This window comes from Lithobates pipiens, unplaced genomic scaffold (genome assembly GCF_037356315.1).
Source record: "Lithobates pipiens isolate NorthernLeopardFrog02 unplaced genomic scaffold, aLitPip1_a1.2 Scaffold_1, whole genome shotgun sequence".
Classification (NCBI taxonomy): domain Eukaryota; kingdom Metazoa; phylum Chordata; class Amphibia; order Anura; family Ranidae; genus Lithobates; species Lithobates pipiens.
Window position 1 is genome coordinate 187,968,224 of NW_027507685.1, and position 14,214 is coordinate 187,982,437.

At 43.9% G+C, this 14,214-nt stretch overlaps 1 protein-coding gene across 1 annotated transcript in view; it reads right to left on the minus strand.

Annotated features, from left to right (window-relative positions):
- Positions 1-2,291: 2,291 nt before the first annotated feature.
- Positions 2,292-14,214, minus strand: part of RENBP (renin binding protein) — a 69,441-nt gene continuing 57,518 nt past the window's right edge. The window contains exon 10 of the mRNA XM_077479018.1: positions 2,292-3,406. Coding sequence (XP_077335144.1) covers positions 3,321-3,406 — 86 coding nt within the window. The 3' untranslated portion in view covers positions 2,292-3,320. The remainder of the gene's footprint in view (positions 3,407-14,214) is intronic.

Here is a 14,214-nt window from a genome sequence, read left to right on the forward strand (position 1 = left end):
TTTGACACTAATCGGTCATGTAACCCTGTACCAACATAAATATCATATCTTTTTTGAGACAAATAAAGCTTTCTTTTGGTGCCAATTTTATCACTGCTGAGTTTTATTTTTATTATTTTGTACTATATAAAGAAAAAAAAAAAAAAAAGACTGAACATTTTGGAAAAAAAAAAGTTTTTTCATACTTTCTTGTATAAAACATGTAAAAAAAAAATTATATATATAAATAAGTGTGATGTACTGACTGCATATCACATTTCTTGAGCCCTCAAAATGGCAGGTTAGTATAAACACTCCTAAATGAGATTTTATATATATATATATATAATCTCATTGGTTATAGTGCTGGTTATTCTATACCTAGATGGTTTTTAAAAATTATATAATTTATCAAGTTTTTTTGTATGGTAAAGTTGTATATATTCTGTTCGTGTTAACTGCATTCAGGTAAACAGCAATCTAGTGGCTCTATTCTGTTATTTGGCAAATGACTCTCTCTGTGCAGAATATTTAAACTTGACCCTCTCCATACCACTTGAGAAAGGAGCGCGCATGCTCTGAAACGCGTTGCGTTTGTCTCTCCTTACCCTGGTGACGTCACACGCCCACTGGCACGGCGCTTCAAGCTGGCCCCATTCAACTTACCTGGAACTACTCAAGACTTGCCAGCTTCTTCCTGATTTACCGTGGACATCACCACAGGTACACACGCGGAGCGGAGGCGTGTAGGACTCTTCCTGTCAGGTTCCTTTCCCCAGATGAGCTTATTTTTCTTGATGTGAGTATATTTGACTGCTTAAAATTGTATATAATAAATATTGCACTTGAGGTGCTTTTCTGTTTTCCTTTAAGTTTTACCTCGAGCTGGCTTCACTCCAGAGAAAAGCTTTGCCTTTAGTGCGTGTCCTCCATTCAAGATACATCATAAGACTTATCGTCTACTTGTCTATAAACTTTTACCCCTCGGTTTCCTTGTCATGGACTTTTTAGACCTATGTCCCATTTATTGTATGCTATTTATGTAATTATCCTGTGCGCTGGCATTTAATCTATTTTATCAGGTACCATTACAGCCACTGCCAAAACTGTCCAAAAAAATCTGCATAGTTGATCCAGAGTAAGGCAAAAAACAAAACAAAAAATAAAAATAAAATATAAAGCTTTATCCAATTTGCTCCAAAAGGGGAAAAATACATTCCTTCATTATCCCTCTGAAGGCAATTGGATATTCCCTTGATCAACTACTCTTGCCTGGTGTTATTACCTATACAAAAAGTGCCCCCTTGTCCTCTAGCATGACCTGAAAGTGACGAACTCCTTACCAATTACATGGTCCATGTATTTGTACATGTTGATCGTATCCCCCCTTATTCTTTTCTTCCCAAGAGAGAACAAATTCAGTTCCTCTAATATTTCCTCATAGCTGAACTCCTTCATGACTCTTATCAGTTTGGTTGCCTTATCTGTACTTTACACTAGTTCCCCCGATATCCTTTTTGTGATTTGGTCCTCCAAACTGAACAGCATATTCCAGATGGGGTCTTAGCAATCCTCTTAGTTTTTCACAATTGCATTGTTAAGCAGAAGGTGGTGGTGTTGGACTGGAATACCTGGTGCCCAGCAAAAGCCAGGTGATGCAGCAAGTAGGCATGGTTAAATCAGACTACCAAAATGTTATTAGACATTGTCATTGACCTCTCGTCGGTCACACTATACTGCAGACCAGCCATTCTCAACCAAGGTTCAGTGGAATCCTAGGATTCCTCTAGAGTCCCCTCGCTTTTGATGGTGTCTGCATAGTTCCAGGGCCAGTGCCACTTGAAAAAGCCAATAGCAAGATTTTTCTATATGTCTGTAAGGGTGGCATTATGTTTACCATTGTAAGAGGGACATTCTTTCTACTGACCACCAAAGTAAGGGGGACATTGTTCCTACTGATCCCCAATAAATTCATTTTAGCAAGGGTTCCCCTGAACTGAATTTTTTTTTCTGAAGTTCCTTGGGGGTAAAAAGGTTGAGAATGGCTGCTATAGACCACTGTACTATGGACCACTCCCATGTAAGACACAGACTGGTCAGATATCAATGTAAACTATTGTTCTCCCATTGATATAAACGCTGCTCTGTAGATGGTCCAAGCAGCAAAGGACTTGACAGGGAGCTCCCATGGCCCAGTAATAATAAGATATGTTGGGCTGGTGGCCCTGAGTATTTCCCTATTAAGATTTCAGATAGAGCAGAACCTGTAGAGCTACCTTCTTCACACCTGAAAACACTTGGCAAAGACATAATTGGGAATTTAAGGTTACCTGATTGCAGATCTTTATTAATACCAAGTATCAAGAACAATGCTGCTTTATTGGTCTTATTTTCATTATAAAATGACATTAAAAAAAAAAAACTGTGGTTTTACCATGCAGCAACATCTTATAAGTGAAATATATATGTTAAAGTAGATCTAAAGGATCCTGTATGACAGTGTAAGCAAGTATCAAATTCAGTTAATATGTGATGCACAGGTCTCATAAGGAAATAACTTCCTTTACTCTCCCTGACTGTGTCAAATTCTCTTTCATTGGTGTATCACAAGTTTCCCCTCCCAGACACTGCAGCTCACAGTGGGAGGGTTTCAGCAACAGAAGCAGAGCTGTCAATCCAGAAAGATGTGGGTAGGAGTAGGTGTGGCCAGGTGCTAATTGGGTTGTAAAACAACAGCGACTGCTGATAGCCACACCTTCTACAACATCTTCTCCTCCCACTGTAGTGCAAGCAGGCACAGGCTACATGAAAAATATGAATGAGCAGATACGTGTATAATTAAGTGATAGATAGATCTTCCTGTCCTACACACTCAGGTTTAAACTGCCCAGGGGCTATCACCCTAAAGACATTTGAACCGTAGGTTACTCATTAATTAAAAGAAATATATAATAGAGCACATCTACTCCACAGCTAGATGGTCAGAGGTGGCTTTTAGTCAGTGCTGTGCAGATGTTTCCAATAGGGTTATAGGAATTAGATTATTGAGCCAATGTGGCCTCAAATAATTTACACATTTAGACGTGACAATCTACATTAACACTTCACAGTTGCAGATGATTGTAAGAAAATAATTGTGCCATAAACCTTTATCTATCTATCATAAGCTGGCATATTAAAGCTCACCATTAGAAAAAAATTGCATTGGCAATGGTGAGCACCAAGAAATCGCATAGATATATTGCAGGGAATATAAGCCAATCACTCTAAGCTTCTATGACACATTGATATTACTAGGAGCAATTTTCCAGCTAGGAATGTTCTTCAGTCTTCCATAAGAATTAGTCTGTGGCTTGGTTGTCTTCTTCCAGAAGCCTGGACAGAATCTCCTCACACATATACAGGCATCGTGGGATGTGAAAACAGCCTAAAATGTAATAAAATCTTTGTGTTAACACAAAAGATAAGGAAACAGGCTATGCCCTATGCATTGCAGGCCACAGCACAAAGTAAAATATGAACCACATGAAGCATACCCATGATGAAGGAAAAGGGGCGTAATATCAGACCCGCCATGCTATGTAGTCCAATATGATACCCTGGCACCCTCTAAAAGTATGTGAAATCTTAAGGCACCCCAGGCTAAAATGTACGTACATGTTACTTATCAATGGGAAATTGAGCCCAGAAGACTGCACAGAACTCCCTGATGAAATTAATTTCAGATCAGAAGTTCCTCCATCATGTCAGAGTCCTGTCTATCCATGCAAATCTCCCATCACATCAGTCACCTCTATATATCAGATGCCCCTCATCAGATCAGAAGTTCCCCCATCACATTAGAGGCCACCCATTACACCAGAGGTCCTCCATCATGCCAGAGCCCCCTATACAAGAGAGGCCCCCCCATCACATGAGAGTCACTCCTATGCATCAGATGCCCCTATAAAATGACAAAATTGCCCCATCACATTAGTCACCCCATTTACAAACCCTCTCCCCAATAACAGAGCCCCCCAGTTACACAGTCCCCTCACATCAGAAGAGCAGCAGAAGATGGGAAGTGGACGAGATCTGGTGGAGGCAGATTTCCATATTCTGCTAAAGGCAGGGGGCTTATCGGCATCGGGTCTGTGGATCAGTCATGTGTTGAGATGGTGCAGGCGAGCCAGCTGAGCCTCAAATAACATGCATCCTGGGCCTAGACCGTCAGTGGCAATTATGGTGCTAGTAGCCAGCTGGACCATGGCTACTCATGAAGCTGATCCAGGGCAAACTGAGTCTAATTGGCCATACACATGATAGGATTTTCCAACAACAAAATGTTCAATGCGAGCTTGTTGTCGAAAATTCCGACCGTGTATATGCTCCATCGGACATTTGCTGGTCGGAATTTCCAACAACTGTTTGAGAGCAGGTTCTCAAATTTTCTCAACAATTTTCCGAGCGTGTGTACACTATTCCAACACTCAAAAGTCCATGCATGCTCGGAACCAAGCAGAAGAGCCACACTGGCTATTGAACTTCACTTTTCTCGATTCACGTTCTTGACGTTCAGGAATTTCCAACAGCATTTGTTTGACCATGTGTATGCAAGACATGTTTGAGCCAACATCAGTCGGAAAAAAAATCCAGTTTTGTTGTTTCGGAACGTCTGATCATGTGTACATAGCATCATTCTCACAACACCACAAGGAAACAAAGATGACACCCCGGTTGAGAAATACCGATCTAGTAGATCATTACACGCACTCACACACTTATGCCCTGTACACACGATCGTACATTCCGACCACAAAATCCATGCATTTTTTCTGAGGGATGTTGGCTCAAACTTGTCTTGCCTACACACGGTCAAACAAACCTTGTTGGAAATTCCGATCGCCAAGAACGCGGTGACATACAACACGTACGATGAGCCAAGAAAAATTAAGTTTAATAGCCAGTGCGGCTCTTCTGCTCGAATTCCAAGCATGCGTGAAACTTTGTGCATCAGAATTGTTGTCAGAAGATTTGAGAGCCAGATCTCAAATTTTGTGTGTCGGAAATTCCAATGGAAAATGTCCGATGGAGCCTACACACAGTCGGAATTTTCGACAAAGAGCTCCCATGGAAATTTTCCGTCTGAAAATCCGACCGTGTGTACGGGGCATTAGTCTTACATTTTTCATAAACAATGTGGAAAGAGGTGGGTTATTTACAGTGGGGTATCTCGTTTTAATACTTTTTTTATTGGTTAGGCTGGAAATACACAAGTAAAATTTTGTTCGAACAGTCATAAGGAAATTCTGAAACTTGTTCTTCAGAGCATTTGATCTCACCATCATTGGAATTTTGTTCCAAAGCCCTTAAAAATGTCATGTCATCCAGACCTGCTACCTTAATGGAATCCCAGGTGTATTAAACAGATTTCATTACAATAGTTATGATTTTTTTTGGGCCAAAAATAAATAAATAAATACCACATTTCGAGTAATGCCCCATACACACGATCGGATTTTCAGATGGGAAATGTTGGATGTAAGCTTATTGGCGGTAAGCCCGACCATGTGTATGCTCCATCAGACATTTGTTGTCGGACTTTCTGCCAACAAATGTTGACTAGCATGTTGTCAAATTTTCCGCCCGACAAAAGTCCAAAGTACAAACACGCATGCTTGGAATCAAGGATGAGCTGGAAGCACACGGTCTTGTAAAACTAGCGGTCGTAATGGAAGCATCACATCGGCTCACCGTACATCACTACATTCCTAATTGTTGGCCAACATTTGTGTGACCGTGTGTATGCAAGACAAGTTGAAGCCAACACCCTTCAAACAAAGTTCAGCGGTTTTGTTGTCAAAAAATCCGAATTAGAATTTGCTCAAGAAAAAAATCTCTATTCTGCCTCTTCAAATCTTTTTATCACTAGGTTTGAGAACAATAGTCGTTTTGAACTCACCAACTTTTTGAAAATTCAAAAAAACCTTTAAAAAAATTAAAACTGTTATTCCTTTTAGTATTATGGCCAATTTTAGGGAATGTTGTATGTTTTTTTTTCTAGTGAGTTTTCATACATTCAACCCAAGAACAAAAAATAATATATGGCAGCTTACCAGTTCTTAGATGTGGCTGCATTCATTTTTTAAATTTTTTTTCTTTCCTTTATTTTCACCTGGTGATCCTGCCAAAAACAAACCTCCTGTTCTATAATGACAAAACTCACTGTACTGTATCTATAAAAAAACGCCATTGTTGCCCTAGGGGTCTCTACTGATTTGAATTACAGGCATTTCCTCTTCTCTTCATATTCATTCCTTTTGGGTGGGGAAGGGGGGAGCGTTTTGTAGTTTACATAAGATGGCTGGGAAAGCAGATGATATTGTTTGAGATTTCAGCTCCATTTACAAGAATTTACAAGGATATTCCTGGCAGGATCAACAGGTATTTTTTCTTTAAAAAATATAATGGTACGCAGCCCTACACATATAGCATTACAAATAAAAGTCCATAGTGTTTGAAATAAGAAACTGGTAGGCACTATTTTTATACCCATATATGTCACGTTACCAGTACACTTATCTCTACACGTACAACGTGGGGTATTATTCTCACATACTTTCATCCATACACCTTTTTTTTACTTTATCCTTTTCAATTTTCCCCTTCCTCCCATTCTAGCTTACTCATCTTTACTTTTTCAGTTTGCAACATTTCTCCATTCTCTCGCTTCTTTTCCTACCTCTTTCTCACTCCCTTTTTACATCCCTTCCTTTCTCCTCATACCATCTCCCCCATGCTCTGCAGGACTCCCTTTAATCCCTTGTACCCAAGTACATAATCTTATACTCTCAGGACATTGCTACACTAACCATCTTAGATTTGTATACATAATTATACATTTTATTACAGTGAGTACACCTTGCAAGATTCATGGGTGATCCTTAGGTCCAAATTTTTCTTTCCATCTCCTTGCCATGCCTGCCCTGCGTCTGGCCTCGGTCCTCCATGCTGTGGTCTCTATCCTTAGCTCCCGGGGGAGATGTTCTCCGCTGAAGCCAATCGTCTGACTAGCAAGTATGGGATTATTAGCTCTGGCCTCATGCTCCTGTCCAATCATAACCTATACTAAAATATATATTTTACTTTTTGTTACAGATATCAAATATACACATCAGCCCCTAAATAAGGGATGAGCCGAACACCCCAACCCCCCCCCCACCCCCGGTTCGGACCAGAATTTTCAAACAGACCAAAAATTTGTGCGAACTTTAGAACCCCATTGAAGTGTATGGACTCAAACCTTTCGAAATAAAAAGTGCTAATTTTAATGGCTAAAATGCAAGATATTGTCCTAAAAGGGGTTTGGGAACCCGGCTCCTTCCCCAGGGGACATGGGCCAATGGCTGAAATGTTTTTAAAAACTGCATTTTTTTTTTCGGGAGCACTGATTTTAATGACGATTAAAGTGAAAAAAAAAAAAAGTAAAATATTCCTTTAAATATCGTGCCTGGGGGGTGTCTATAATATGCCTGCAAAGTGCCACATGTTTCCCGCGTTTAAAACAGTCCCAGCACAAAATGACATTTAACGGAAAAAAAAGTCATTTAAAACTGCTAGTGGTTTTAATGTAATATCTGGTTCCGGCAATACAGATGAAAATCATTGAGAAAAATGGCATGGGTAGCCTCCCCTACCCATTACCAGCCCCTATGGGTCTTGTACAGATATTAAGGGGAACCCCGTACCCAATTTAAAAAAAGGAAAGGCGTGGGGCCCCCAGGCCCTATATACTCAGAACAGCAGTATACAGGTGGTGAAAACAAGACAGGGACTGTGTAGGTTTGTTGTGTTAAGTAGAATCTGTTTGTAATTTTGGACTGGTACATTTTTAAAGTGTAGCTCCAGTCAAAAAAAAAACTATTTTTAAGCTTTTTGGAAAACATAGGATAGGGTCATCACCCCGTCTTTTTTCATCTCACTTCCTGTTGTGTCCTTCCGTTTGCAAGTAGGAGATGTTTGTAAGTTGGATGTTTTAAAGTAGGGGCCTGCCCTATATGCTTTGCAGAAATGGAGGCCTAAGGTGTTGGTGTTGCCACAACATTGTAAGCCCTCACAGTAACTCTTGGTGGGCGCTGGAGCACCCTGCTGTGAACGATTAGATCAAGAATTGTAATTACTTGCCATTGTTGAACAATGGTAGAAAAATTGGGCCTTTGGTGGTTGTGGTGCTGGTGCTGGTGCCAGTGCCACAACACTATAAGTCCTCACAGTTACTCTCGGTGGGCGCAGGAACGGGCCCTGCTGTGAAACATTATATCAAGAATTGTAATTACATGCCCCTGTTAAACAGGGGCTGAAAAATTGGGCCTTAGGCACTGCTTGCTGGTGCCACAACACTGCAACCTTTCCCAGATACTCTAGTTGGAGTGTAGGAATGAGCCCTGCTGCAAAGCATTGCATCAAAAAATTGTATTACATGCCCCTGTTAAACAGGGGCTGAAAAATTGGGCCTATACACTGCAACCTCTACCATATACTCTAGTTGTAATGCAGGAATGAGCCCTGGTGCAAAGCATTGCATCAAAAATTGTATTACGTGCCCCTGTTAAACAGGGGCTGAAAAATTGGGCCTTAGACACTGGTGCTACGACACGGCAACCTTTACCATATACTCTAGTTGGAGTGCAGGAATGAGCCCTGCTGCAAAGCATTGCATCAAAAATTGTAATTACACGCCCCTGTTAAACAGGGGCTGAAAAATTGGGCTGGTGGCATCACCCAGAACCAAAAATGTTCTTCCAAGATATCAGATGTCACTCAGATAAGCATAGGCAGCCTTGAAGGGATGTGACATTTAAAAAAAAAAAAAAAAAAAAAAGGTTTCGGTTACATCAGCTTCAGGTGCTTGGTAGCTAGTGGTGATCCAAGACTGATTCATCTTTATGAAGGTCAGTCGATCAACTGAGTCGGTGGACAGGCAACACCCTGTGATCGGTTACAAAGCCACCAGCAGCACTGAAGGTGCGTTCCGAAAGAACACTGGATGCAGGACAGGCCAGTAGCTCAATTGCATACTGTGCAAGCTCTGGCCAGTGATCCATCCTCAAGACCCAGTAAGTCAGATGATTTTCGGTGGGAAAGGTGTCCAAGTCTGACCTTGCCCCTAGGTATTCCTGCACCATGTAAATCAGATGCTGGCGATGGTTGCTGGAACCGATCATACCTTGGGGCTGCGGACTAAAAAAATTGTCTGAATGCATTGGTCAGACGGCCACCTTCTCTACCACTCCTTCTGTGACTAACCAAAGCCCGAGAAACACGTTGTCCAAGACCAGGAGTTTGTAACCTCCAAGTTACATAGTTACAAAGGTTGAATAAAGACAACCTTAATGAGTGTCTACAATTGTCCCTATCCCTGTACATTGCACACTCACATCGGTCCCTACCCTCAAGGAGCCCACAATCCAAGGTCCCCATTCATATATTAGAGCCAATTTTGGATAGAAGCCAATTATCCGGCCTGCATGTCTTTGGAGTGTGGGAGGAAACCGGAGTACCCGGAGGAAACCCACGCAGGCACAGGGAGAACATGCAAACTCCAGGCAGGTAGTGTTGTGGTTGGGATTTGAACCAGCAACCCTTTTTACTGCTAGGTGAGAGTGCTAACCACTGCACCACTGTGCTGCCCGAGTCTCTGGGAACGAGTTGCACAGACCTTTCTGCAAAGCCTCCCGGAGATGTCTCATCCTCTGCTCCCTCTGTGGCAGCAAGATAAGGTCCACAACCTTACCCTTGTACCGTGGATCAAGGAGAGTGGCCAGCCAGTAATGGTCCCTCTTCTTGAACTGAAGAATACGAGGATCTTCCGCGGGCTTTGGAGGATCAGGGAGGCCATGCAGCGAAGGTTAGCTGAGGCATTCGGTCCGGAGTCCTCTGGGTCACCAAGGACAACATGATCTGCAGCCACCTCCTCCCAGCCACGTAGAAGTCCACGGGTTTCTTGAGACTGTAAATCATCCCTACAAGGCTGCTGCTGCTGATGCCGAGTGCCAGGCTCCACCTCCATGCTGACACAATCCTCCTCCAACAGGTGGACAAGAGGTACAGTGTCACTGATGCATGCACTGTCACTGCTCACCATCCTTGTGGCCTCCTCAAATAGTGACAGGACAGTGCATGCATCCCTGATCATGCCCCACCGGCGTGGTGAGAAAAAACTGAGCTCCCCTGACCCTGTCCTGGTGCCGTAGTCGCACAGGTACTCATTGATGGCCCATGTTGAGTTCCACCTGGTGAGCATGTCACATACATGGCGGTTCTTGGGCAGGTTCAACTCCTTTGGAGCTCAGCCAGCTGAGCACTGGCATTAAATGATCGGCAGAAATGCACACAGACTTTTCTGGCCTGCCTCAGGACATCCTGTAAGCCTGGGCACCTGCCCAAGAACCGCTGCACCACCAGGTTAAGGACGTAAGCCACACAGGGCACATAGGTCAGTTGTCCCTGTCGGAGGGTGGAGAGGAGGTTGGTGCCATCGTCGCAAACCACCATTCCTGGCTTAAGCTGGCGTGGCGTCAACCACCTCTCGGCCTGCCCCTGCAGAGCTGATGAAATATCTGCCCCAGTGTGGCTCCTGTCCCCCAAACAAACCAGTGCAAGCATGGCCTGGCATATTTTTTCCTGCGTACTTGCATAGCCCCTTGAAAGCCTACGGAGCACCGCTGGTTCCAAGGCCAGAGCACTGGAAGAGGCCATGAAGGAAGAAAAAGAGGTGGGGGTGGAGGAGAGAGGCGTGCCACAACCAGTTATATCATTTTCGAGGCATGGTGGCGGAACAACCTCCAACACTACTGCATCTTGTCCTGCATCCTTCCCAGCTGCCAGAAGAGTGACCCAATGGGCCGTGAAAGATAGGCAATGTCCCTGTCCATGCCTGATGGACCATGAGTCAGCAGTAATATGCACCTTACTGCTGACCGCCCTGTCCAGCGAGGCAAGGACAATTGCCTTCCACATGCCGGTAGAGAGCCGAAATCGCCTTCCGTGAGAAAAAGTGGCGTTTGGGGACCTGCCACTCAGGAACCGCACATTGCACAGAAGGGGGCAGAGTCTGCCAACTGAAAAGGCAGCAGTTGAAGTGCTAGCAATTTAGCCAAGCTAGCATTCAACCGCTGGGCATGTGGATGGCTGGGAGTGAACTTCTTTCTACGGTCCAGCAGCTGGGGCAGGGAAATTTGCCTGTTACAATCGGACGTGGGTGTAATGCTAGCAGAGTGCCCACAAGTAATTGGCTGTGACAACTAATTCTACACCTTCAGTCCTCTCAGTGCAGGTTTCAAAGAGGACTGAAGGTCTAGTGGGGTTGGAGATCCCAGCTGATGAGGAGCAAAGAGAGGTTCGCTTTGTTCTTTGGTGTGGGTCTTTAAGGTACTCTTGCCAACGAGCTGCATGGCAGGTCAACATATGTCTGGTCAAGCATGTGGTGCCCAAGCGGCTGATGTTTTGGCCACGCGAGATACGCTCAAGACATATGTTGCAAATAGCAGCGGTGCGATCTGATGCACTCGTCTCAAAGGCCCACACCAAAGATCTTTTGGAATAACGCGCAGAGGCAGCGCCCTGCACAGGCGGAGCTCTGCAGAGTGATTCAGTCTGTGTGCTGCCCCTAAGCTGGCCCCCGGAGGGCATCCTGCCTCGTTGGAGATGTGCCTCCTCCTCCTCCTCTCTATCAGGCACCCATGTGGAGTCAGTGAACTCATCATCCCCTCCCTCTTCATCCCTGGAGCAAACCTGGCAGCATGCTGCAGCTGGTGGAAAATGACTGCCAGATTGCTGTCCTTCTTGAGCATCCCCTCACTCTGCGCTCATGCTACTGCCTTCCTCTAGCTGGGTATCATCATCAGAGCCTTCAAAACGCTGGGCATCCTCCTGGAGCATGTACCCAGCACTGTGCTCAAACAGTTCGGGGGACTCCTCAGGAGGACATGGTGGGTCTAGGGAAGGAGTGACTGATGATGACATTGAAACGAGGGAAGAGGACGCGTTGGCAGCTGCTTTGCTAGTACTCTAAGCCGAGGGTGAGAGAGGATGAGGAGGATGAAGAGGGCTTAGTCATCCACTCTACCAAGTCTTCGGCATGATGCAGCTCAAAACGTCCAGCTGCCGAAAATAAGGACAAGCGTGTCCCATGGCCACATGCTGATGACGATGCACAGCGTCCACGACCAGCACTGTTGTCTCTAGACACTGAGCCTGCTTGCCCTCTTTTATTGGCTCGTGACTGTCTGCTTCTCCTTGTTGGCCTTCCAGACATAGTAATGGCCTGCAGGGAGATGGGAAAACCAGCAATTGGGTAGTGTATATTGTGCTGGAGGCACACAACACTTACTAACTATTGCAGATGCCTGTATGAGAGAACACCAGAAATAAAGGGTAGATACAGGTGTATACTGTGCTGTGCTATAGGCACACAACACCTACTAACTACTGCAGATGCCTATATGAGAGAACACCAGCAATAAAGGGTAGATACAGGTGTATACTGCGCTGGAGGCACACAACACCCACTAACTCCTGCAGATGCCTGAGAAAAGAACACACTGTCCCTGCCTATGCTGCTCTTTGCCTGCACGCCGGAACACACTACACAAGGCCGCCACGCTGGGGCCTTATATAGTGTGGGGCGTGTACTAAACCCCCCCTGAGCTATAATTGGCCACAGGCATCTTGCCTGTGGCCAATTATTGCTCTCTTCGCTGCTGGCGCTGTGATTGGCCAAGCATGTGTGGTCACAGTGCATGCTTGGCCAATCATGAGCCAGCAATGCACTGCAATGGCACAGTGCATTGTGAGCCGTGAGCGCCACACGAATTTGGTACGAATGGCCCATAACGTTCTGTATTCGCCGAATGTGCGACGTATGTTCGACTCGAACATCAAGCTCATCCCTACCCCTGAAGAAGCAAGTAGAGCTTGTGAAACGCGTCAGATTAGAGATGTATCAAGTATATCTGTACCATTAATATTTTGTGATGTTATATCATTATGGCTATGTTTAGAGCAGTATCATGCTATGTTGCTGTTTTTATGAATATTTCACCTACGTTCATGTCTTGTATTGGATGATATTGATACCATTCAAATAAACGTTGTTACTTTTTTATATTCATATATCTTGTTTACCCTTGATTATCATGGACACTTCACTTAAAGTCCCGGGCGACTGTCTGTTTCTATTGCCGCATATCGGAATTTCGACCAGCAAAAGACTGATGAGAGCTTTTCATCAGAAAATGCAACTTGTGTATGCTCCATTGGAATTTAGCTGGCCAAATTCCCGCTAGCAAAATTTGAGAGCATGTTCTCAATTTTTCTGACGGAAATTCCGATCGTGTGTATGCAATTTCCAAAGCATAAAAACGAATGCATGCACAAGATGGAAGCTATTGAACTTCCTTTTTCTAGTCCCGCCGTATGTGTTGTACGTCACCGCATTCTTGACGGTCAGAATTTGGTGTGACCATGTGAATGCAGGACAGCTTGAGCGAAATACCGTCGGAAAAACCATCAGAGCTTTTTCCAATCAAAATTCCGATCGTGTACACGTGGAATTAGTTTGAAATAAGGTCCTTATTCAGGGTAAAAAGGTGGAATCACCCACAGAGTATACAGGAATACAATTAGGTGAATACGGACTTATCTTCCACGGGTGGAGTGTTGACATCACGACGATGCAACGTGTCGACCGCGGCCATCTTTGTGGTTGGAAACAAATGCTGCTTATACAGACTTCTGCTTTCTGTACATGCTTGTTTTTAATTTGATGAAATGTAAGTACCCTGGATTTTTCTTTCAATAAATATGACTCTGGTTTCATAATACTACACCATGAGGAGTTCCTTCTTTTATATTTTATGCATGCACCTCTGATTATTTGGTGAGTACAAGACCCAGCCATCTGTGATCTCCATTAATGGTTTTGTGGCTCTGTTGATTTATCATACTTGTGTGACCACCTGTGATTAAGTGGTCCATTCGTTTTGGTAAGAGGCCTGGTGTGTTGATGTTTGGTGGTGGAGAAGTCTGTATTAATCTAATTTGCATTCTTGCCTACACTGTGGGCAATTCCAGCTTTTTCCCCTGAATACGGACCTTATTTCAAATACTATGGACTTTTATTTGTAATACTATACTTGTAGTGCTGTGTACCATTATATTTTCTATGCTTATTGTCAACATACAATTTATGTCAGC